At 50.2% G+C, this 24,780-nt stretch overlaps 2 protein-coding genes across 2 annotated transcripts in view; one reads left to right on the forward strand and one right to left on the reverse strand.

Moving 5' to 3' along the window:
• The first annotated feature begins 697 nt into the window (after nt 1-697).
• CLDN11 (claudin 11) lies at nt 698-12,171 on the forward strand. Its single transcript, XM_063339702.1, has 3 exons — nt 698-1,133; nt 4,359-4,523; nt 10,989-12,171. Exons 1-3 carry the CDS (start codon nt 908-910, stop codon nt 11,219-11,221), a joined length of 624 nt encoding a protein of 207 aa, XP_063195772.1. The 5' UTR covers nt 698-907; the 3' UTR covers nt 11,222-12,171.
• A 2,327-nt stretch (nt 12,172-14,498) lies between these two features.
• SLC7A14 (solute carrier family 7 member 14) overlaps nt 14,499-24,780 on the reverse strand; it is a 34,499-nt gene continuing 24,217 nt past the window's right edge. The window contains exons 5-8 of the mRNA XM_063338740.1: nt 24,524-24,670; nt 23,254-23,462; nt 21,820-22,697; nt 14,499-19,339 (exon numbers count right to left, since the gene is read on the reverse strand). Of these exons, the coding sequence (XP_063194810.1) occupies nt 19,017-19,339; nt 21,820-22,697; nt 23,254-23,462; nt 24,524-24,670 (1,557 nt within the window). The 3' untranslated portion in view covers nt 14,499-19,016. The remainder of the gene's footprint in view (nt 19,340-21,819; nt 22,698-23,253; nt 23,463-24,523; nt 24,671-24,780) is intronic.

The following is a 24,780-nucleotide window of genomic DNA, read 5'->3' on the forward strand; positions in this document are numbered from 1 at the left end:
GTCCTGCCTGCCTGTTTCTCTTGACGAAGAACAGGCTGGGAAGGTGTTGCGGGTTTTTTTTTTTCTTTCTTTTTCTTTTTTTTTTTTTTTTTTCATTTATTTTCACGTTTTGATGCAGACTAAAATTTACGCCCGTAATGAGTCTGGGTAAAAAGCTGCTCATCTTAATTTTATCATTCCAAAGTGGAAACAAATACGTTAAACAGATATTTAAGGCTCGTTGAGTGTTAGTTAATTAATACTTTTGAAAACCCAGGCGCAAGCAGAGAATGCAGCGATGGGTCTTTTATTCTTTTATGTTTTTGCAGTTACTGAAAACATCAGGACAGACCCAAGACGGACTTTGTCTGTTTGTTGCAGCCGTGTTGGTGGCTTTGATGAGATGATCAATTCCACCTCTTGAGTAACTCTGTCCACCACGTTTCTTGCCCTTCTTCCATGAAGAGGTACCGGTGTGATCATTTACCATCAGCTTGGAAACACTGCCTTAATTTTTCTCCCTTAATGATAGGTTTTGAATAGTCAGGCTGTTTGCATTCGAATAAAGCAGTCTGGTTTGTTTTTCAGGCACGGGTGGGTGTAATTCTGCGTCTCCTCCTCTCCACACCGTCCATCCCCTCCGACTCTTGATGAACTGGCCGAAGTTGGGGCTCCCGGCTCGCTCCTCCCATGAGCTGTGGGGCTGGAGGCAGCTCTAACCCCTCCCAGGGAGGGAGCTGGGCAGCGGCAGCCGAGTGCCTGCAGCAGTGCCTGCCCAGGGACCTCGTCCTACCAAACCCTCGTCCCTCCTGCTCGCAGCTCGCAGAAGGTCCCAGCAGCCGGGATCCGCAGCAGGGAGCTCGCCGGCCGGCGTCACTGAACCCCTGCGGCCGCTCTCCTGTCCAGCTTGCCCCACCAAGGGATCGCCATGGTGGCCACCTGCCTGCACCTGGCCGGATTTGTCTGCAGTTTTATAGGGTGGATCGGGGTGGTTGTGGCAACGGCCACCAACGACTGGGTGGTGACTTGTGGCTACACCATTACCACCTGCAGGAAAATGGATGAGCTGGGATCCAAGGGGCTGTGGGCAGACTGCGTGATGGCCACAGGTCTCTATCATTGCAAGCCCCTCGTGGACATCCTCATACTGCCAGGTATGTGTCCTCCCCTTCCCACCTGGAGGTGAGGAGCCAAGCCGTGCTCTGAGCGGGGCAGGTCCTGCTGCGGGCTGAATTGATGGCGAAGCTCCTTCAACTTCCTCAGGGCAGGAGATGGTCCATGAAATACGCTAAAGAATGTGCATGATGGCTCTTGACGTGCTTCTCATTAAATTATACCTGGTTTGAATCGTACCCAGGTATCATGTGTTATCTGTGGCTGTTAAAGTCTGGTTAATGTTTAATCATTGCTCTTAGTAAATGCTCGCTGTTCCTTTCACATCTTGTCTCTAGGTTGCGTTGCAAAACACACCTAGTATATTGAGGGATAATAGAGTTTTGCGAGGTTTGCTTTGAGATAATGATGATCTATTACATATGTTAAGGTTCTGTTCCTTAAAATGATTTGGAGTATAATGAATCTTTCAGCATCTATTATTAATGCTGCTATGGCTTTTAATCTTTGGGAAGATCATCATTAGTCTTGATGGTCTTGTGCTTCCCACATGTTCTAAGGCAAGACGGAACTTTTACATGGCAAACAGATGTAACGACATTTAACTTGGCTGATATTTTCTGATGATTTAGTAATTTTCATCTAGTTTACTGCAAAGCAAAAATTAAGCAAGGTGTTTCATCAGTATTAATACATCTTTTGAGCTAATTAAGCCTACCAAAGTCTTGTGTGGTCTTGCCCTTGTAAGTTTAGTTAATGATCTTACCTGTTTCAATCCCTGTTAACTCTGTAGCACTTCTCTGTTCTGCCGTGTTTTAGATTGCACCTCCTCTAGCATGTCGGAGGTGCCTTTTCCAAAGCTGACAGGGTAGAAATAACCGTTCCTTGTAGTTTTCTTTCGTGTGTCCTTATTTATTTATTTTAAAACTGTGGTGAAAATAATTTCACGAAGAAAGATTATTCCCGAATTTCTCTCTGTTACAGAGCCTAGTCTGTGTCACGTAGTGCTTAGCAGTACTGAATCTCTCAGACTAGCTCCTATTCTCCCTTTCTGTGTGTGTATACTTTTATTTTAGTGGGTTTACCTTCCTTATTGCTGCTATTGTTCAATATGATCCAGCACAGAAGAAGGGGAAAAGACTTGCCCCGAAGAAACATTATTGAATGAAGTTTAATAAATAGGTAAATAGGTCTTTCAGCAGCAGAAAGCAACGCTTCTCGCCAGCAGAAACAAATCACAAAACACGATGCTTCTGCTTGTAACCTTTTTGATACCCACAGCTTTCCATGAGAGGAAAATTTATCCTGGTGTTCCCGATAGCTGAAATATGTTCAGAGTCTTTCATTGCCTGAGTCATGTCTTTAAAAGAAATGTGTTTGTATTCTCATTTCATCGGGACTGATTCCACAGACACCACACTGGGCACTGCCATCTCCTTTGTTTAAGGTCTCATTTTTTCTCCCTGAACTCCCCAGGTAACTTTTTTGTTAAGTTTCCTCTTGAAAAATCAAGCAGATGTTCGATACGCACAGAGTCCGCATTTCCAGAAACAGTAAAATCCTCATTCCTGGTGTCTCATCTGTATGTTAGTGGGACTTGCTTGAGACCCTTTTTGCTGATATTGTTTGAGACATCACGGAACTCCAAACCTGCGCGAGGTAGCTTCATTTTGTTAATAGGAGGGGGAAGAGGGGCAGTGTATTCACTCTGCTAGGACTGTCCCAAGAGCTGGTGGAGGCTCACCAGGCACTGGAGCAAATCTGACACTTGTTCTTTTTCTTTGGCGTGCCAGTAATGACCTGGGCGTGGTTTTTTTAATGTATAAATCCTATATATTATACCTAATTTTTATATAAAATATACATAGGAAAATTATATATACATAATATATTAAAAAAATGTAATTTTTGAGACATTATTGTACATAGACCCTCACAGAGTGGTAGAAATGTCACATCCCTGCCCAGCAGACCCGCAGTCCCCATCCCCTCTCGTTCCTCGCTGCCTTGTGTTGAGCTGCTGGTGCTGCACAGGGGCAGGCAGGAGAGAGATGGCAACTGGTGAAATGCCAGGGAATCCCATGATGTCCGTAGGGACCCAGAGGAATAACACGGCCCTTGGTTATGGCAACTCAAGCAGCTCTGCAAGGTGCAGTCATTTCTTCTCCTTAAGGAAGAGCTGTGCCAGTGGTCACCTTAAGCCACAGGTCTCCTCTGAAACCCCACTACCAGCCTGGACTCCGGAGGTGCAGCATCGGGATGGGGCTGGAATTGCTGAGCCGCCTCCTCCTCCTCCCAGGCCAACAGTCCTCAGCTCCTCAGGGCAGATGGTGGTCGTATCTGATGGACCTGCATGTTTCAGTAATGGGTCTTCAACTATTCAGCCCTCCTCTGGATGACTGCGGACTTCCTCTGCTCACAGCAAGCTGCTCTTCAAGACTTGAAATTCTTGTTATTTAATCAAAGCTCTCTCTATGAAAAGTTATAGGAAAACTCCTTCCTAGCTGTTTCTCCTACTTTCTCTTCCCATATTTCCCAGCCCCATGGTTTTTCAGTGTTTTCCTAGGAAGAGCTTGCGTTTTCCAGGCAGTGCTGCTTGATTGTTGGAAAATTTTGAGCGTGCATATCCCATGTTCATGCACTAACTGTGGTACTGCAGTCTCCCCATCTTAATTGTTTACACAAAGGATTGAACCTCTCTCCTGTACTCCATGCAAGTGTTGGGAGCTAATCAAAATGACCCTTTGTCCAAAGGTTCTCAAAAAAGTGTCCTCAACACAAGAAGGACGTGGACCTGTTGGAGAGGGTCCAGAGGAGGCCACAAAGATGCTGGGAGGGCTGGAGCCCCTCTGCTGTGAGGACAGGCTGAGAGAGTTGGGGGTGTTCAGCCTGGAGAAGAGAAGGCTGAAGCCTCCTATAGCAACCTCCCAGTATCTAAAGGGGGCCTGGAAGAAATCTGGAGAGCGACTTTTTATCAGGGAGTGTAGAGATCAGACGAGGGTTAATGGCTTCAAACTGGAAGAGGGTAAATTTAGATTAGATACGAGGAAGAAATTTTTCGCTGTGAGGGTGGTGAGGCACTGGAACAGGTTTTCCAGAGAAGTTGTGGATGCCTCATCCCTGAGCAACCTGGTTTAATGGGAGGTGTCCCTTCCAATGGTAGGGGGCTGGAACTAGATGATCTTTAAGGTCCCTTCCAACCCAAACCATTCTATGATTCTCTTGTGCCAAATAATCAAAATCCTCTTTCCTTGCCTTGCCAACAGGGTATGTCCAAGCATGTCGAGCACTGATGATTGCCGCTTCTGTCCTGGGTCTTCCCGCTATCTTCTTGCTGATAACGGTCTTGCCCTGCATCCGGATGGGCCATGAACCTGGAGCTGCCAAGTACCGGCGGTCCCAGCTGGGAGGGATCCTCATCATCCTCCTGGGTAAGGCGCCCGCCGCGTGTGGAGAGCCGGAGGTCTTCCTCTGCTCCAGGATCTTGCGGTGCAAGTTGGTTGAGAGTGTTCACCTGAACGGGTGGTTGTCCAGGCTGGGCTGACCCTGAAGCTCTCCAGCATCGCCACAGTCTGTGGGGTGAATAAAAGGCATGTACAGGAGTGCGCGGACAAAAACAGGAGGCAGGGAGTGAAGCAGGGTGAAGAGGGGAGCTCTTGTGGAGTCCTCGGGCACGACCCCCACCTGTCTGCAGGAAGGCAATAGCAGTTGCACACAGGCAGCTGGTTTTGCTGGTTCGCTGTGGAAGTGATGCTATTTTTGGAAAAGTGTCTAAGCTCCCAAGCTGCTTACAGGGAATGGATAGCCTCCAAATTTCCCTGGGCATCCCAGATGCAGCCAGGTCAAAGTAAGCTGAGGTGTGTGAGAGGGGAATCCTGCGGCTGAGGGGGCGCTGGTGCTGCGGGGACAGCAGGGGAGCGAGCAAGGAGGTGGCATGGACCTGGGAAGAGGGGTGACATGTCCCCTGTGCCTCCCAGCCCCCTCTGCCCAGCCTTGCCCTTGACCTCCAAGTTCCCTTGGGAATTTCTTCCCGTCCTCCGTGCCTGTGGAATAGATTGTTTTGAGCAGCGCAGACTGTGGAGCTCATTGTCCCCAATGCAACACCTGCATGTTCTTGAAGCCTCGTCATCTCAACAACAGGCTGCGGTGCCTTGTTTTTACCCGTCTGTGTGGCAGAGGAGGAGGGGTGAGGGAAAGTGGCCTCTTTGTGTGGCTCTGCTGGTCGCTGGCAGCCTGCGCTGACATCATGCCCATCTTCTTTCTTCTTCTTCTCCTTATTTTTTTCAAGTGGGCACTGGATAAAGCTGCACGCTCCGAGGGGCTGTCCTCTGGACGCTCCTTCCTTGCAAGCGGTCCCTCCTCCAGTGCGTTGGTGAGAAGCAGATAATATGAGTCAGTACATCCCAAATCTAAGGGACTGAGACCAAGGAGCCCTTTCAACGTCTGTGGGGTTTAAGGCCATGTTGCCACAGCTGGAAATCCTAAAATAAGCTTTACAGGGCCTGTTTAGGACATCCCGATCATGAACAGACATGTTAGCGAGCTGTTGGAATGTGGCCTTCATCCCTATCCCAAAACCGTAAGTCATGTATTTGGGCTTGGCAAAGTGAAAGAAAAAGTGGAGGTGTTTTTTTTCTGCCCGTGAATGACATTTTAGTGCCGGAGGAGTCTGCTCTGCCGGATTTCCCCTGCCCGGCATGGGGGAGGCCCAGCAGAGCTGCACTTCCTCACAAACAAACACGAGTTTTCGGTCCCAGTCAAGGAGAACCGTGCTGTAGATCAGCCCCCTTTGCGTGGCTGCAGACCCGGAGGCGAGAGTATTGTCCTTAAATCTGCTTTGCTGAAGGGCGACAGGATTACAGGACCGGCACGCGCCGAAAACGCGTTGCAGTGGCAGTATTGGGTGACGCTGCATTAAAATAAGTGAAATCCCGTACATTGCAGTGTCGCACCAGGGGTTTGGGGTCTAGCGTGCCACTGTCCCATCCAGGTCTTGCTGCGGTGTGACACCAGGGAGGAGATGAGATGTAAGAGGGCGGCGGAGGCGGGTTGCGGTGCTCCCTAAGTCAGGCCCCTCTCTGCCTCAGAACACGGTTTTCCCACTAAGTAGATCCTGTGAGGAAAGAAAATGTGTATTTGCACAGGCATTGGCCGGCGAGTGCTCTTTGGGTCGGATTTGGACTTCTTACTGATTTTTACCCCTGTGGGTTCCGAAGCACGGGCAGGTGAAGTGGTTTGCTCACGTCGCCGATGTCCTGAACGACCTGGGCTGGAAACAGCGGCCCGGTCACAATGTTTTAGTCACAATTACAATAATAATCTTTTCGTCAGATCACAAATAAAGAATAAATAAGTTTGCTCTTAAGTTAGTTTTTTTTTTTTTTAAAAAGAAAAAACAACCAAGCCACGCTTATTTTTATAAACCCCAAATTTTTCTGGGCTGCTTAGCAAGGCAGTCCCTTTGGAAGAAGAATAATGTACAGAGCTTGGGACTTTGTCATTATTTAAGCTGATTAATGATCCGTTATTTGCAAAATGAGGTGTTACCATTTCAGGGCATTTAATAAGCATGAATCAGGCCTCAAGAATCATAATACTGATGTAAAATTAATTATATTCTAGATGTAATATGCCTTGGACTGGTCTTATTTACCTTCTGGCCACTGAACCAGTGTTCGTGGTTTTCCCCGACCGCACGGGTTCAAGCCTTTTCCTCCAAGTGGAGACCAGCTCCCAGAGCTCTGGGATAAAAGAAAACAAACCCCCAAACGCTCACTAATGTAGCAGAAATAGATATTTGAGATGCGATCAGGGGAGCTGGCCCCATGGCAAACTTCGCTTGTTGCTCGGGGAAGGGACGGCAGTTTGTCACTGAGATTTATTAAAAAGGAAAACAGGGCTTGAAACGGTGCGGAAAAAAAACCCAAACAGGAAAAAAAAAAAAAGAATAGAAGTTGAAAATTTGCCAGGAAAACAACGGGCTCAGATATTCCATTGATTTCTCTGTCCGCTGATAATAGCAGGCTGCAGAGCGTGCAACCTGTGTGCGCACCCTCCTATCCCGCCCGCTGATGTATTTATGTCTTTGCTTGATCCTATCTGTCCGAGAGGATTGATTTATTGCCGAAAACAACCATCAGCAGAGGTTTGCTCCGAGCCAGTAGGAAAACATTGCGTACGCCAGCGTGGATGGAAAAACCCTGACCCATCCTGTGTTGTTGATACTAATTCGGGGGACCCCGTGCTGGTAACCGAGTGGGCATTTTCCTAACGGAGGTGAGGGACTCGAGATACTGGAAAACACAGATGAAAAATACATTAGTTATTAGCAGTTACTGCTGCAAAATGAGCGTATTAGCTATTGTATACTAAATAAAGGATATTAAATATTTTTTTTTCTGGACACCGCGTGAGACTTACTTGGAAGACCACCGATACCAAGATAAAAAGATTGCCTTGAACACAGAAAAAAAAGAATCATGCGTATCTATTATTTCAACGAAATGCTTTGAAAGGGAAATCTGTGTGACTTTGACTCAGCAACTCAGAATGATTAAATTCAGCCGTGAAAGAGAAGTAGTCTTTCTTCTGCAGAAAGCCTTTAAGTTACTGTTAAGGAATTTGGCAGGGACTCACTGTCCCTGGAGTTAGTGTAATCCTGCTCTATCCCCCCACCTCCCCGAGCACCTTCTGTGCTTCTTGTCTACGTGTGCTTCCATCTGATTAAAATATGCCCGTAATGTGGAATATTAAGAGTTTCAGCTAAACGGATTGGGCCGCTGCAAGTCCATAGTCAAAAAGGACTTAGAAATGCTGGGAGCCTGGGATGCGTCCCTGTGGATTCACAGCGGTCTGACGGAGCAAGGACGACCTCACCATCTATTACTGAGGTGAATTTTGCAGGTTAGAGGCTTTTACAGGACCGCCTACTCTAGCTGCAAAACGCAGGCAAGCTTTCCGGTATCTGTGTGCTCCGAAACACGCCTGTTTTTGCAGCCAACATAGTTGATCTAATAGAAAATATGCCGTTTGCAGGCCTTCTTTTACTTTTTTGCCAGACCATATTGACTACAGCAGCTCTTCTATCTGAAGTCTTTCATATTTAGGGAGAGGCAAAGAATTTCTCAGGGTCAGCACAAAAAAAAAAAGGGGTAATAATTTCTATTCAAAGAGTTCGTCCTTGTAGGCAGCTATTTCAGTGCGTGAAACTTGCCCTAAAATGTCTTTTCCGATCCCTTTGGGTTTCTTGGCAAATCCACTTTTCTTCAGCCTTGCTCTGCGATACAGCGGGACGAAAATTTGAGTTCGCCGAGAGATATTGCCATTGCAGACCGCCCTTTTCGCATCTTCTCAGAGGATTTACAGCCCCGCTCTAATCTCTGCAGGGCGATGAAATCCAGTCCTGTTTCGGGGCGTTCCTCTTGCTGAGCGGCGGGGGTGACTGGTGACTGACGGCAGCTGGTAGCCTCCGAAGACAGAGAGGTCAAACTAACCCGTGCAAAGTCCTTGGCTTGTGTTTCACAGCTTTCTAGTATTGTCAGCATTAAAATAAGGTGGTTCTACATGTCGTTCAGCCACACGCACAAGGGGTGCTATTGTGTTGGTGGCCCTGAGAGCTCCTCTCACCCCAGCGCGAGTGTTTTCTTCGGTCCTGTGTGGTGGGGGAGGGTCTGGATAGATAAGGCTCTTACAGTCTATGGACATAAATATATATATATATCTATTTTTTCTGCTGACAGAAAAAGAAAAGATGATTGTGTCTTTTCGGGCAACAAAGAAGCTTTTTTTTCCCCCCGAGCCCATTAGAATGCTTTGCGTATTCCCAACTGATACATTTTTGTTTTAAAGCTCATGAGCTGTTTGCGGGACTGATGCACCCGCAGGAGAAATGCTGTTCTCCCCTCCCTGCCTTCTCCGAAGGTTTCTTCCAAAGCCGCGGGGCCCTTGCTTTGAGGAGGCCCAAAATTATTACTGGCTTTATTAGCATCCTTCAAATGTTCTTCTCTTTTCCATAAGAAAATATTTTCTCTCACAATAACTGCAGCTATTGGGGATGGGTTTTCTGCTGTCCGGCCAGGAGCTATGGTTTGTTCTCCTCTTTAACCAAACAATTTTATTTTTAATCTCACCCCCTTTTTTTCCCCTCTTGCAACCTTAACTTTTTGACACTGCCTCCAGATACCTTTTAACGCGGTCGGTGGAAATCTGTAACGCTGCCACGGTCCTGTTATTGTTTTGCTCTGATTCTCTGATAGCCACAAGGATGGACTCCTGCACAGCTTGTCCCGGAGGCAAGTAAATATTGACAGATTAATTCTTCTCAGATGTACGGGCCGTAAAGGAGTGTTGTTTTAGGACCGGCTCCTGTGAGGTGATTAACGCCATCAACTCCTGTTGCCCTCGGTGCATGTGTGGACTTTGCAGGATGGAGGTAGGACCCTTCATGAAGGTGGCGAGTGTGACCTTGTGCAGCACAAGGAGAATGCGGGCCACGCGTTTTCTCCCTGCTCGGAGCAAACCACGCCTGTGTGCTGCACACGGAGAACATTGTGATTTCCAGCCTGGCTGCCTGCAAAAAGTGCTGCATTTGAACCCGCTTTACTGTCCTGAGGGCATCTGCTTCCCATGGCACCCGCCTAGCAGTCCTCACAGCACCGCCGCGGCAGCCTTCCTGCTGTTCGTGGAAAAAAACTATGGAATTTGAAGCAAAATTTGAAGTCCTCAGTCATAGGATCATAGAATCATTGAGGTTGGAAGGGACCTTTCAGATCATCAAGTCCAACCATCAACCTAACACTGCCAAACCCACCACTAACCCATGTCCCTCAGCACCACGTCTGCCCGGCTTTTAAATACCCCCAGGGATGGTGATTCCACCACTTCCCTGGGCAGCCTGTTCCAATGCTTGATAACCCTTTCGGTGAAGAAATTTGTCCTAATATTCATCCTAAGGCTTCTCTGGCGCAACCTGAGACAGTTTCCTCTTGTCCTACCACTTACTACTAGGGAGGAGGGACCGACCCCCACCTCGCTACACCCTCCTTTCAGGGAGCTGCAGAGAGCGATAACATTTTACATGCCTGTAAACTCTGGGTAAAATACCGCTTTCCCTTCTATTCAATTCGATAGGTTTCTGGGGAGCCTTGCTGGGTTTGTCTCCATCACTTGATATATTTTCCCCAGGGAAGTAGAATCTGCTTTCCAGAGTTGTGAGACCTGTTCTTGTCCCTAAAAAAAAAACCCCCAGCCATGCTGTACTGCTGCTTGTTTTGTCCCTGCCCCTTTTCTGCTTGTGTTTTGTAGACCCTGCTCTGTCTCGTTAAGTGCTGGGATATTTTGTTAACGTTTGCGTGACCATTCGGTGATGCTGATTGACACGAGTTCATGCAGAAATAGTGATTTAAACCAGTTGACTTCGGGCCACCGATTTTAGCATACTTTTAGCGACTGATGCAGACGGCTTTTGTGGTCTTGCTTAGTATCTAATGTATTCCTAATTCTGCAGCTCTCCAGAGCATTAGTTTCAGGAATGACTTTCATTCTTCCCCCTTAAGGCTATTTCTAGGGAACAAATCTGTTTCCCTTGTAATAAATATATCAGATTGTGTCAAGCAGCAGTTGTTTTTCCTTTTTTGTTTGTTGGTGCCTGAGAGAGATGGCTGTTCTCTCGTGATCTCTCTCCCCACGAGGCTCCCACGCTGCCTCCTGCTCAGAGATCTCCTGGACCGAGCCCTGATGCTGATGCTCCTGGGTCCCACCGTGGGACTGCAAGGCAGGAGGGATGGGTTTCCTCCCTGTCCCCCGTCCTGCAGAGCCTTCCCTCCCCTTTGGTGAGCTCTGCGTCCCCGCGGTGGGGTTACGTGCTGGAGTTACCTTTCCTTTCCATCTCTCCCCAGCCATGTGCGGCGTCGTTGCGACCATCTGGTTTCCCGTGTGCGCCCACCGCGAGACCACCATTATGAGCTTCGGCTACTCCCTGTACACGGGCTGGATCGGCTCTGCCCTCTGCCTCTTCGGCGGCTGCGTCATCGTCTGCTGCTCGGGAGATGCCCAGACGTTCGGTGAAAACCGTTTCTACTATGCCTCGGGATCCAGCTCCCCTACCCACGCAAAGAGCGCTCACGTGTAAGCGTCCTGGGGACGTCCCACGGCTGCCGTCCGATGCTTTGGCTGGTGGGTTTGTGTGCCCTGGGTTTGCTTCTACTGACACACACCGCTGTCAGGCTCCCAGGGGAAGATTTAGAAAAGCAGCACAAATGTCTGGTAGTTCGAAGCGTTATTCTCCCCATCTCTCCCCCCGCCCTTTCTAGAAAGAAAGCTCCAGCCAGCCCTACCTCTTGGTCCTCCCCCGTTTCTCCTGACCACCTGCCCCATCTTCTTGCAGCCAGGATGACTCAGATGGTTTGGGGTTGTCATGTGGGTTTTAGGGTTTTTATTTTATTTTCTAGCTCCCCTGCTTATGGGAGAGTTTAAAGCAATAAAACAGAAACGAGAGAGACACTTCCCCGTTGTTAGAAGGACTCTGGCAGCTTCTCCCACCCCGTCACTATTTGCTTTCCCCTGTTGAAGGTCACCGCTTTGGCACGGTGTGGGCGAGAGGGTAGGGAGGAAGGCTCTACTCTCCAACCGGGCAAATGTTTCTCTTTTTGGAACAAGAGTAGGGGAATTTTTTTCTGCCTTTCTGTGTAAATACTTTTGTACGAGTCCGATCATTTTAGTAACAGTATTTCCCCCACCCCCACAGTCATCAGTATGAAGGAAACGGAACCCAAAGGTCCTGATTACACGGTAGATAACGGTGCCTTTTTTATATAGTTTTAAATGACTTTGGGGGCTCTAATCCCCGCATTCTTGTTTGGTTTCTTTTGTTTTCCTTTGTACAGGTCAGTTACTAAAAATGTATTTTTACATTTTTTTTAAACTCCATGCTTTCTTCCTCTAAATTTGCGTTCTGTCTCGCATCGTTAAAGTAGCGCATTTTAACACGCAGTATAACGTACCTGTTACAATACAATTCTGGTGAATACTGATGATGCCTTTGTACTTTCAGTGAAATACTGTACAATAAATAACAGAGTACCTGCAACCACCGGCTTCTTTTTTTCCTTCCCTCCCGTGTGTTTCCATAGCTAGCTTTTCCATGCCAGGGGTTTCCCAATGATCTTGAAGATTATTATTTTTTTTAATAGCAGTTCAGGATGAGAGATTCTGCTCTGCTGTGGAATTTAGTGGGCCTTTTTGTGTTTTTTTTTTTTTTTTTTTTTTTTGAATATTTAAAATATGAGTAATCTTCCGGCGTGGAACTAACCACTGTCTTATCCATTTGTTCTTTTAATATTACTGATAGCAGCTGGCACCAGTGGCACCGATTCGTGGTACTCTTCACATCGAGGAGACTTAGAAACCCACTGGGGCGGTGGAGATGCATCCCAGCACAGCTTGGGCGTGCTGAAGTTGGGAAGTCGTGTTGCTGGAAGTGCTTTCAACTAAAATAAGAGTCTGATCTGGGGTCATCGCTCTCTTTGATTAAAACTGTGTAAGATCAAGATCTAACTCTGTCCTTACCAGAGGCTGTAGGAATTTAATTACGTTGATACAAAATCCCATCTGTTCCTGGAGATGTTAGTTCAAATAATTTGTGTAAGCCAGGCTTCAGGAGCGGGAAAAGGGGAAGAGCCGCTGCTCAGGCGTGGACAAGGGGGAGAGCCCAGGTGTTGTGTGTAGGAGAAAAAGCAGAGGAGAGGCCCAACCAAATTATTTGGGGTGATGGAGAAGAATTTGAAACCAAGGCTGCTAGGTGGGATTAGGGACTGTCCTTTCGTGTTGGTCTTCTTCAGTTGGAGAATTCAAAGTGGGCGACTCAGCCATGGGCAAAGGTGCTGTGGCTCCCACACCTTGCCTCTTCCATGTGGGAAGCCAAGGTGGGAGCATTTAAAAGGAGTGAACAAGGAGGTGTCAGGAGGGGCTGGTCATGTCCCGGGCTGGTTGTGCATCCCCCTCCAGCTCCGACACGCAACCCCAGCCTCTGCCTTTAAGACCGAGCGGTCTTGAACGCGTCTCTGTTGTGCAGGCTTCGCAACGCTGCCGTCCCATACAATGTACCCGAGGCGGGCAGCGGCGCGGGGCCGGCGGCAGGACACTTGTGCCCATTACATCACGGGCAGGGCACAGGCAGTTCTTGTATGCCCCGGGGAGACGCTACAAGTGCTGCCATTGATGCGCGGGTGCCACGGGCGAGGGGGCGGCGCACAGACGTGCCAGCTTGTGCAGGCTGCCCGGGGATTGTGGATTGTGCCCCGCTGCCCGTGGCTTTAGCCGAGCAGCGGCTCTGCCAGTTAAACCCGGGGCCGACGGCGGCGTGGGAGACCTCAGAGCAGAAAGCTGCTGGAACGCTGCCCTGCAAACGGCCCTGGAGCAAACCGGGAGGGAAAAGCACAGGAAAACCTCTCTGAGATCATATAATCATAGAATCGTTTAGGTTGGAAGGGACCTTAAAGACCATCCAGTCCCACCCCCTGCCCTGGGCAGGGACACCTCCCACCAGCCCAGGTTGCTCCAAGCCCCGTCCAGCCTGGCCTTGAACCCCTCCAGGGATGGGGCAGCCACAGCTTCCCTGGGCAACCGGGGCCAGGGGCTCACTGCCCTCACAGTCAAGAATTTCTTCCTGATATCTCATCTAAATCTCCCCTCTTTCAGTTTAAAACCATTCCCCCTCATCTTATCTCTGCACTCCCTGAAAAAGAGTCCTTCTCCACCTTTCCTGAGGCTCCCTTTAGGTACCGGAAGGCCGAGGGGGGTGCCCTGGATGCTCGAGGCGGGTTTTTTGGCAAGGTGTTGGTGCTGCTGGAGAGGCTGGAGCAGCGGTGCACGATCCAGCGAGGAATGAGCACTGCCAGGCAGCGCTTATGGGTTTTTTGCTGCCCACACCCTTGGTCTGCACCTTGACATCTTCAGGCACGCGAGGCCGGGGACCCTCAGCAGGGCTCTGCTCACCCTGCCCACAGTCACAGGTTACCGGCAGCCAATCCCAAATCCAACCTTTAAAAGGCTCTGGGCAAGCTGCTCGGAGGAAGGAAGACGCTTTATTTCAGGGAAGAGAAGAAAAATCCAAACAAAGCAAAACAACTCTGGAGCAGCCGCGGGGAAAACGGACATCTGCGACCATGGGACGCGAGGAGATGGGGCCAAGAATGGGACAGGATATTAGTGCTGGCACCGCAGAGGGGAAGCGTTTGGAGGAAGCACAAAGAACATTAAACTTTCATAGTTTTTAATGCATCAAAGCTGAAATACCTGCTTGGCGCTGCCCCAAAACGCCCCGCTCCCCCACGGGGTTCTCCTGGGCTGGGTTGGCCATGGCGCTGTTGGCTCTTGAAGGCTTTTGGCGCTCGTGTCCTGACCCAAAGCCTCAAAATAGAGTCAAATATAATTCTCCTTAAAGGAAAAACTGCTCCACGCCATGCCTAATATCAGCTGTGGAGTGGTGGGTGTGAGCCGTGGTGGTCCTTGATGGCCCAGTGGAGCCCTCCACGGCCCCACCAGGACCAGCTATGGTTCCCCATCGTGGGGAATTCTCCTGGCAGCCCCCCCGTTCCCCAGATAATAGGAATAACAGGAGGGAGGGGACACTGGTGGCCCTGAGCATCCCGAAGAGGAGAAGCAGTCATGGCACGCCAGTTACCCTGGGGAAAGGGGGGTGCTGGTAGCACCGTGAGCAGATGGGAAGATGTCGGCGCTCCCTGGGGCTTCGCACTGCAACAGTCAACCTGTGGTCATTGGCTTTGGGTTCTTTTTTCTTTTTTTTTTATTTTTATTGGGTAAACTGATAACCACTTTTTTTCACAACAGTGCAAGTAAATACCCAAGTCAGCCCATTGAAATGGATCTTCCACAGAGGAAATTTTGAAGTACTTAAGGCAAGGTTTGTTCATCTCTAGCTTCAATTTAGCATTGAAAAAAATATCAGACCTTCAGCTACTGATTGGCTTAACAGAATTTACATGGGAATTTTTTTTTTTATTTTTATTTTTTGGTTTAGTCTTTCATTTAAAAGATTTACATTACTATGGAAACTGATACTAAGACATGTTTGTCTCTGGCTTTCTTTAAAAATCCATTAGTTCCTGTTTGATTGTTAAATGTAAAGGCACACAATAAAGCTTTATGCATTTATTAAAATATACAGATTTTGGTAAATTTAGATTTTTTTCTTAGTATCTTGATAATATATATATATACTATATGTATAGTTGTCAACAACACAATCATTTGAAAATAAAAATCACTCCATAACATATCTGCATATGTTTTTTCTTTCTCATGACACACTACAGGATCCCATTGTACAATGCACCAATGGGCTTTTGGAAACCACAAAAAAAAAAAAAATAAAAAAGAACAAACTTTTTTTAACAAATACATCAATTTCATACCAGAACTGCAGAGAATTGTTACACCAGAAAGTACCATCCGCAAAAAAAAAAAGCAAGATATACATCAGAAAGACCGAACAAAACGAAGTGAAGATCATTTACAAGCTGGATTTACAACATCCGATGTCGTTCAGGGCGTGATTTTTCTGCCGCGTGGAGGATGCCGGCGTGCCGGGTCTTGTATCGAGTGGTCCTAACTGTGCGGAGTGAATTTGCGGAGGGACTGAGATCGTATAGAGTCGGTCTGGAAGGTTTGAGGTATTTATGCTCCGTCCGTATCATGCATTGGGCCCCTGGGTTCATGCCCTGTGGGGGGCGGTCAGGGGTGGTGGGGCTGGGCACCTCTCACCGGTGGTGGGACCGCTCCGCCTGTGTCCTCCTGATTGGTCAGGGGTGTGAGAACCTCCCTGAGGGCACCCAGGGGGAAAGGCTGGATTTTGGGGTTACGGCAAATCAAGCACTTGCATCTCCTCCCAACATCCAAAACCACCCCCCGGGGCCAGCGGTGCCCGGAGGTGATGGACGCGCCTGAACGTTTTGGCCTTTGCGGCTTTTGCTCTTTTGCTTGTGCCCATTGAAGACCCCAACGCCCGCTACAAGGGAAAGCGTCCAAGCTCCCAAACGGAGGTGGGACCCGCGTGTCCCCCAGGCACTGCCGCTCGGAGCCGGGTGGGGGGACCCAGGCAAGACCCAGCCTGCGGCTCAGCTGCCTTCTCCTTACGCTCCCACGTTAGGTGGATGTGGTGGGCTTGGGAGGAGGGTACGGCTCCCACCCACCACCACGGCAAGGGCTGCCGGCAATCTGTCCACACCGGACGGTGGCATCAAATGCTGTTTCCCGGCAGTCCCGGGGACATGGTGCAGCCATCCTGCCCTGGTCCTTCCCAGGAAGAGGAAGGAGAATGGGTGAATTGGAACAAGAGCAGCCAAAGGGCTTCACTTGATGCATGGATCCAACCGAGAGGTTCCTACAGATGCCAAAGAGCAAGGGATCAAGCCCTTGCCAAATTATACAGCATAACTAGAGCGGACATGACAACAGACATTGGTACTGGTAACTGCTCTGTAGCAAGAGATTAAGGCTGCGAAAGGAATAACAGGCTTCGATTCAACAGGGTACTTGGGCATGAGTTTGTGGTTCGGCAGATGCCTAAATACCGTGCGGAAGCAGGACGAAGACGACTACCTCAGATATGGTATAGTACAAGAGCTGGTAGGAAAATAAATAGCATCAATCTCTCTCCCTGAAAATGTAAAGCCAGACCTGCGAGGTGCCATCTCTCTTGGGTGCTTCTAAGGCATCGAGGACGAGAGCAGCCAAGCGCGAGCGAGAGGTGACCTTTGCGAGAACGGCTTGGCACTGCTTGGAAAGGTTTCCCGAGCTGGCCCGTGAGCGGTGCGCACATTGCAAACAGCTTTTCGGTGGGACACACTCAGGATTTCTGCTTGTAGAAGCGTGGTAGGGGCGGGCAGCGGGAGGGGACGCCAGAGTGAAGCTTACGGGTCCTTTTGCCAAATCCTCGCTCCCATCCTGAAGTCCTCGTGGAGGTCAAACTTCCCTTGGCTTAGCCGGGACGCTCCGAGTTATGATCTGCAGCATCAGATGCTCTTCTCCACTGGGGAAAGGGCTGTCATTAGTGATCGTTTGGGAGAAGAGCTGCAGGTGGGAAACTTTTGCAGCCATGGTCAGCCTCTCCTTGGAGTCCTTGAGCCCTGGAAGTGATGGGGACGGGTGTGGGTCCAGGGACCCTCTGCACCCAGCTGCCCGCTTGCCCGCAAAGGGTGCCAGGCCAGCTCTGCGCTGTGTTTCGGGGGGGCGAGCCTCATCCAGCGAACCGAAGTGTTAACGGTTCTCAGCATCACGCATTGGAAATCCTGCCTCATGCCCCCGTCGACGTTAAACTGTCCCCTGGGATGCCAGCAACAGCCCCTGGTGCCAGGGGTTGGTCTGGGCTGTTCCAGAGGAGCCCTGGGGATGGATCCAGCTGCAGCCTTCAGCAGCCAGGAGGAGGATGGGTGTTGCTGTCTGATGGGGTGTTTCCTTGGTTATTATTTATTCAAGAAGCCGTTCCTCCATTGCAGACTTTTAAACCAAGCATGTTGGTGATGGCCTCCAGACAATCGCTGACTCAGCAGCTGTCTGTGCTGGGGGAGATGGTGGCACCAGTGGTGCTGCGGGGACGCTGGTGACAGGGAACCTGATGGCACTGCCGGGGTCATGGCCACGCTCAGGCCATAGCAGAGGGTTTAACTGTGAGAAAAGTCCACCTGCTGACCCTCTCTGCCCTGCGAGCCGCCAGCTCTGTTTGGTTTCAGATTGAAACATGGACACTTACGGAACGAGCAGCATTTCAGTGTTTTTTCATACAGCGTCCACCAAGCCAGGGTCAGAAACAGAGAAAATGGTACAAGGTGGAGACGGCAGCAGGAGGGAGAATTCAGCAGCTGAGTCCTCTCCACTTGCCACACATGGCCCAGCCCTGCCAAGACGTGGCTGACCCACGGCCGTTGTTATTTTGTGGGGGCATGGACACATCCCTGAAGCACCGAGGCCAGAGCGAGCGCTGAAATGTGCCCACCATAGTGAGGGAATTACAACGGAGTCATTTTTGTAAAAGACACAACGTGGTGGAAACAGCACCCAGCCTCAGACGGGTGATGCTCAGAGAAACGGCGTGTGGTTCTCATTGACCATTCACACAAGCTGGGTTGAGCCAAGAATGACTCACAGCCCTCACCGTGACCAGAAATGGGACCAAGCTCCCAACCACCGATTTGGGATGTTTGGCCCTGCTGGGATTTCAAGGTTTGATTGAGACATGGACTAATTTTGACTCCTGGTATTTGCAATGCTTGGATTTGGGGTGTGGGGATGGACAAGGGGGTTACACTGCTGTGTGCACCGAGTCCCTTTGCACCAGAACAGGCCATGGAAACGCTGTGTGATGGGACCAACATCCCTGGATCCACCTCTGAGCTACTCCCTTGAAAGGGGTTTGTCCATCTCCATTTCATACCTGCCTACCCGTCTGTCCCTCTGGCTCAGCTACTACTTCCAGGTGGTTCAAAGAAGAAAACACAGAAGAAAGTGCCAAAAATGTTAAGAGTGGCATCCCACTGCTGTGGCCATCGGGTGGACATTCCCTGGGGGACAACTCATCACATCCCTTCATGCAGCTCCTTCCACCTCTCAACGCCCTCCCAGTTTGGCACGTCTCCCACTCCACCACCTCCGCTGGCGCGGCCAGTGCTGGGAGATCAACCGGTGCCAGGGGGTCGGCCAGCATTCACCAGAGTGGGACCTGACTGGTGGAGCCGGGACAGGCCACGGGTGTGTTTGGTTCGTGGTCAACGTCAATCGCAGAGCGTGTCCCGAGGACCAGAGGTGAGTGGGGTGGTGGTGGAGGACCCGGGGAGGATGGGACAGGACAGGGGAGCCGCGGGCACCCTTCCTCACCGGCTGGGTGGTGCAGCACCCTGCTGCCTGCCCCGCTACTCAGGAGAGTAGTCCAACTCGTCGTTGGCGATGAGAGCCTCCGATGGCGGTTTGTGCCTGCCTTTGCTTTTCGACCTGCTACTCGTCCGATGGCTTTCCTTTGCTCCCGCCATTTGCTGGTACGAGAAGCTCTTGTCCTCGGAGGGACCCCAGCCCGGGTAGCCCTCACCCTCGGTGGCGTAGGAGAAGCCGTCATCCACGGAGAAGGGGTCGACGTCCACGTCGTAGCGCTGGTAGGTGCTCTGGTGGAGGGCCTCCTCCCGGGCGCTGATCTCCAGCGTGCTGTTCCACATCCCGTAGCCAAAGTAGATGAGCAGACCTGCGGTGGGTGAGAGGGAGAGGGTTGGACCCCGACTGCCCGCGCTGGCTCCGTGACCCTGGATAAAACATGGGTTTTATCCCAAACACTACAAACACGCTATGCCCCAAAACAGCACCTGACCCCCAAAACACACATCAGGGGTGGGTGGGGGATCGAGCCCTGCTCACCGTCAGCATCGTCCCACCCAGAGCCGGGCTGGCAGCAGCTGGTGAAGGTTAAGTGTGTCTAAACATAACTATTTTAAGCCAGTGTATTGTAGTTGATGTCTGCTCTTCAAATCCCCTGAGTTTGTGTTTTCGGGCTGCCAGCTGTGACCCGAGGGCTGTACGTTTTAAACATCAGCTGGGATCGCTGCTGGCCACGTGATCGTGCCATCTGCAGCTTTGGTGGGACGGCAGCTCCCAGCAGACCTGTGGAGGCTCCCAAATGCCAACAACCCACACCTCCACCCTGTTACCCTCCCAGATATCCTTTTCTCTCTGGAGTTTTCTTATGCACTCAGTCTCTCTCCTGCTGGTGCTTGCAGCCTCGCGTGCCCCAGGGTTGTCAGGATGAGCAAATTTGGTATCAAAACAGCTCTGAAATCCTGTCTTTCTCCCTTCAGGAGTTTAAATTCATCTTCTCCTTCTAGCCCTACCTGATCTCACCTTCCTGAACTAATGCTTTTCCTGGAAGCAAATGTATCAGGAGATCCAATTTCCATTGGAACCTGGGATTAACCTACCCAGACATGCGCTTAGAGAAACCCAGACTTTTCCACATGCTGTGGACTGGCCATGGGGGACTGCTTGTGTGGTTAAATCCAGAGCCCGTACGGCAGGACCGCACATCTCTGCCGGAAAAACAAATGGGACGTGCCTCCCCCAGCTGGTGAGCAGCCATGGATGGGGCTGGTGGAGTCCATCACACCTTAATGGAGCAGCTTAATTGATTCATTGCCACTGCTAGCAGCTGAAGAGGTGTTAGATGTACCCACAGGGGAAAGTATTTAATCACAGTGGATTACTTTGAAATTTTGGAGTTACTTTGCTTCCAGGTAGAACGGCTTTCCTTGCGTTTACAGCTTCATCTATTGCCTTTGAGGGCCAAAAACCCACTGTCCGTGTCTTTTCCGGCCCAAGGGGTGCGTGTGGCAGCTTCTGCCCAATGGCTTCGCTTGGGGTTTGGGACTCTCAGGGGTAGAGCTTTGCTATGGGACCTCAGTCTTGCAGGACTGACTCAGGATAGCTGATGTCCTCACCATGAAGCAAAAGTGGGAATGGCAAAATGGAGGAAAAAAGGTGGTAGCAACCTCCCCCTGAAGGATGGAAACCATGAGATTACTCTAAACTCTCTGAGATGCCAAAGGGAGATCCACGGTCTGTTCATGTCATCTCCTGGTTCTGCCAACTGAGGTCAAACATCAGGAGGCACCTGAGAAAAGCACGAAGATTGGTGAGCCCAGTGTGGCGGCCTGTACCTGCTCACCTCTCCTTCACGAGAGGCAATTCCTGCCTTTATGGGAGGTCATCGCTGACTATGGCCTTTGCATCAGTCCTCATTTTCTTTCCCCACCACTTTCTCCCTCTGAACCCAGGAGCCTGTTCCCAAAAGGGAGGGCTGCTGGTGGGATACTTGGCCAGAGATTGTCCTTTTGGGTGCTGGCACCATGCTCAGGGTCTGTTGTCTGCAACTGGGGCTCCTGTGGGCTGCTGCAATATATATGTTTATCCATAGGGTTATTATTTCTCTCTAAGGAGTCCCTGGCTTTGATGCTGTCTTGTTGCTTCAGTTCTCTATGCTCCAGACTTGGGAGCCTTCAGGAGGAGCTATGAGAAACGCTCTTTTTTCTCTTGGGTTTGTGGAGTAAGTGGGTTGCAATGTCAAGCAAGGGAAACTACGGACATGCCAGGCTCCTGGCTATGTGTCAGGAAGCCTAAGTTTGGCAAAAAAGGTCCACAACAGATCCCATGAGTCCCAAGATCCCCCTGCCACGAAGTTAAGGACTTAGACCAAGAAAAGGAGATAGAGTCCACAGTTCCCTTGGCTCTGTCTCTCCCAGGGCTGTTGGGCTTGGGCAGCTCTGGGCTTTGGAAACATAGTGCTGAGATTTTGGTGTGGGCTGCTGAAGAGCTCAAGTGGGTGAAACAGCAAGAAAGCAGGCAGATTTCTGTAGGAAACCTGCCTGCAAGGCAATTTCCAGAACCCACCTACTTCGCATCAAAAGACTCATCAAAATAGTCACCTTTGCGTGGAGCAGTTTACTTCCATCAAACTGACATCTTCTGGAGGTGTAATTTTCGATTTAGCTGTAGTTTGGGGGCTTGATTAACTGGGGTTTCTAAGAACTTCAGGATGACGGGGGGCAAATGCAAAGGACTGGCTATGCCCCAGCTGAAGAAGCATCAGCCTAAGCACTCTAATTAGGGAAGTTATTATTAACATCCTTTCAAAAGAGCGTCAGTTAAAAAATTAAAATAAATGAATCTGGGACTCACCCACAAAACACCAGACGGCAAATCGGATCCACGTGACCGTGGAGAGCTTCAGCATGAGATAGATATTCACCAGCATAGCAAAGGCAGGGACGAAGGGCAGACAAGGTGCCATGTAGGGCAGCTTCTTGGGGTTTTCTGGCTGCTGCAAGATCACAAACACCAGCACGACGATGAGCAGGACCATCAGCACGACGAGGAGGACAGCCCACCAGCTCTGCTCGTAGATGTAGTCTGCCCCGAAAATGATGAAGGAGCAGAAGATGAACATCAGGACAAAAAGCAGGATCACGCAGGTGGTGACCGTGTGGCCGGTGGCCGCCGTGGGGCGGTCCATTTTCCCTGGCAGTCCGAGGTGGATCCTCATGGTGTAGTAGCGAGGGCCGATCAACTTCTTCAGCTTGATAAGGTAGATGTTCTCAGACTCATCCGCCTCTATCCCTGAGGTCATGTCAACCGTGCCATAATTGGGGTGATTCACGTTGTAGGTGGATTTATCGGATTTCCCAATTAGCATCTCGTTATCCCCCAGCGATGGCAGGTTTTTTGCCCCACATGTGTTGGTCGGTGGGCCAGCAAACTCTTCTCCTTCGCTCCCCGGGGAGCAAGCTTCCTTCTCGCAGTCGGCCAGGATGCCCTCCTTCTTCTTGGTGTGCTCCTCGGAGAGGAATTTGACGAAGCCATCGATGTCACTCTCGGGCTGGTATCGGAGGAGCAGGACGCAGACGGAGACCAGTGTATAAGCGAGCAGCGTGCCGATGGACATCATTTCTATCAGGTCCCGCAGGCTGACCAGCAAGGAGAGCAAAGCTGCGAGGAATCCGGAGACAATACAAGCCACTACGGGAGTTTCCGTGTAGGAACTGATGTGGGATAAAAATCTGGAGTGCCAAACAGTTGCAGAAAGTTAAAATTGCAGATGGCAGTGGTTTTCTGTTGCCATAACCCTTATCTGGCTGGAGGGACCGCTCTCAGAGATGTGAGCCCTTCAGGTCTTATTGCTTTTTGGACTTTAGACTTCAGACAGCCAGAGGCTGGAAATACTGCTGGGGCTGGATCTGGAGTTAGATCTAGGTCTAACCAGCTCCGTGCAATCTGAAATGAGGACTGCGACCCTTGCAAATAAGTGCCAAAATTTTATGCATCTAAGCTGCTCTCCTTTGCAAGTAACTCTTGAATTAAATGCTCATCCTCCCATAGATGAATTTCTAGGTACCAGCACCAAATTAAACTTCTGCGTAGATCTCTCCTGATTTTTTTTCCCCTAGGATTTTTCTTTGGTGTGTGCCCTGTTCTGCAAGCACTGATCTGTGTCCTGTGCTCCCTGCGGACCCTGTCTGGGTGTGGGACAGTCCCCATCCCCCCCAGCACACTTCCCCTCCCGGTCCCAAGGGTGCATTATATCATCCCATAAACGCCATCACGGGCATGACTGACCTGAAGAGCAGCCCGTCACCAGCCATGGCGTAAATGACTCTCGGCATTGGGAAGAGGGAGCCCAGCAAGCTGACAGTCAGGCCGGCCACAGACCCAATGGCAACGATGAACTTGGCTGCGTAGAAGCCGTGGACCACAAACATTTCCATCAGCGGGGACTCGGTGTCGATGGCGTCGTATGGCACCATCAGTGTGAGGATGATGCTCACCTGGGGAAGGAGAGAGGAGCAGGACACCGGTGTCAGCTGGGAACTCGCGGGGCACAGGGGCTGCTTCTTGAAAGTGGAAAGAAAAAAATTTCAAGTCTGATTGGGTTTATATCCCTTTGTCCCCTGTGGAGGGGATGTAAAATGCTGGAGGTAAGGCCTCTGAAGGAAACAAGGTGATACCTTGATTCAGGAGGCTGGTGGGACTTGGTGGGGTTTAGTGACACTTGCGTTGGCCACGTTCCTGTGCGGGGATAGCACTGCCTGAGTCATGCCCTCCCCATGGGACAGGCCCAAAACCCAAGATGGCCTTGCTTGGGGCAACACTGATCTGATTTGAGCCAAAGAGAAACTGGTTTTGAGGGAAGCCCACCGTGCTGCAGGACAGGCGGTGGGTGAGTTTCTTCAAAAGGATCAGAGCAATATTTTTTTTCTTCTTGGTGGCTCAATTTTGCTCTTTTACAGGGAAAATCCCTGAGTACAGACATGCATTTCTTGGGGTGCAGAGCAGCTGGACCTCTCTCGCGTGGCCATCCCTGACCATCCTCTTCCTCACTTGGACCCTCTCCCACATCTCTGGTGGAGGCAGTGCTGCTTTTCCCCAAAGCATGGAGAAAGGTTCCTGCAATGCTGCTGCTCCTTCACCTTTGCTGCACTTCTGGATGCAAAAATAGCTGCGGATGGGGATGAGGTATGGAGAAAACAAATGGCTGCCACCATCTCCCTGCGGCCATCAGAGGGATCTCGGCAGGGTGACAGGACCCTGGGGGCAAACCGGGATGGGGGTGAGGGGAGGCTTGGCAGGACTCTGCAGTCACACGGAAACACAGCTGATGGCTCAGTTCCCACCAAAGAAAGGGACCTTGTCTGAGGGTCAGACTGGAACCCTGGCGCACGGGGAGGGGAGCCGTGCAGATGCCCAGAAGGGACACGCTATATACATATATATAATTTTTTTTAATGTGTGTATATATATATATACACATTCTCTCTCTATATATGTGTTTATATATATGCATACACATATATTTATGTACGTTTATGTACTTATAGCTAGTACTTACGGACACATATGCTGTCAAGCACGTGACGAGCGAGGCCGTGATGGCATAGGGGATGGAGGTGTTGGGACTCTTCGCTTCTTCTCCCGTGGTAGCGATGATGTCGAAGCCGATGAAGGCGTAGAAACACGTCGCAGCCCCTTTGAGCACCTGTGTGGAGGACGGAGTATCTCAGTGCCAGGAGAAACACCGGCACCCAAGCAGGGAGAGGGAACTGAGGGAAAATGAAGGAGCCCAGTTCTGCCTTGTTGGAGCTAAAG

Source organism: Chroicocephalus ridibundus, chromosome 6, assembly GCF_963924245.1.
Source record: "Chroicocephalus ridibundus chromosome 6, bChrRid1.1, whole genome shotgun sequence".
Classification (NCBI taxonomy): Eukaryota; Metazoa; Chordata; class Aves; order Charadriiformes; family Laridae; genus Chroicocephalus; species Chroicocephalus ridibundus.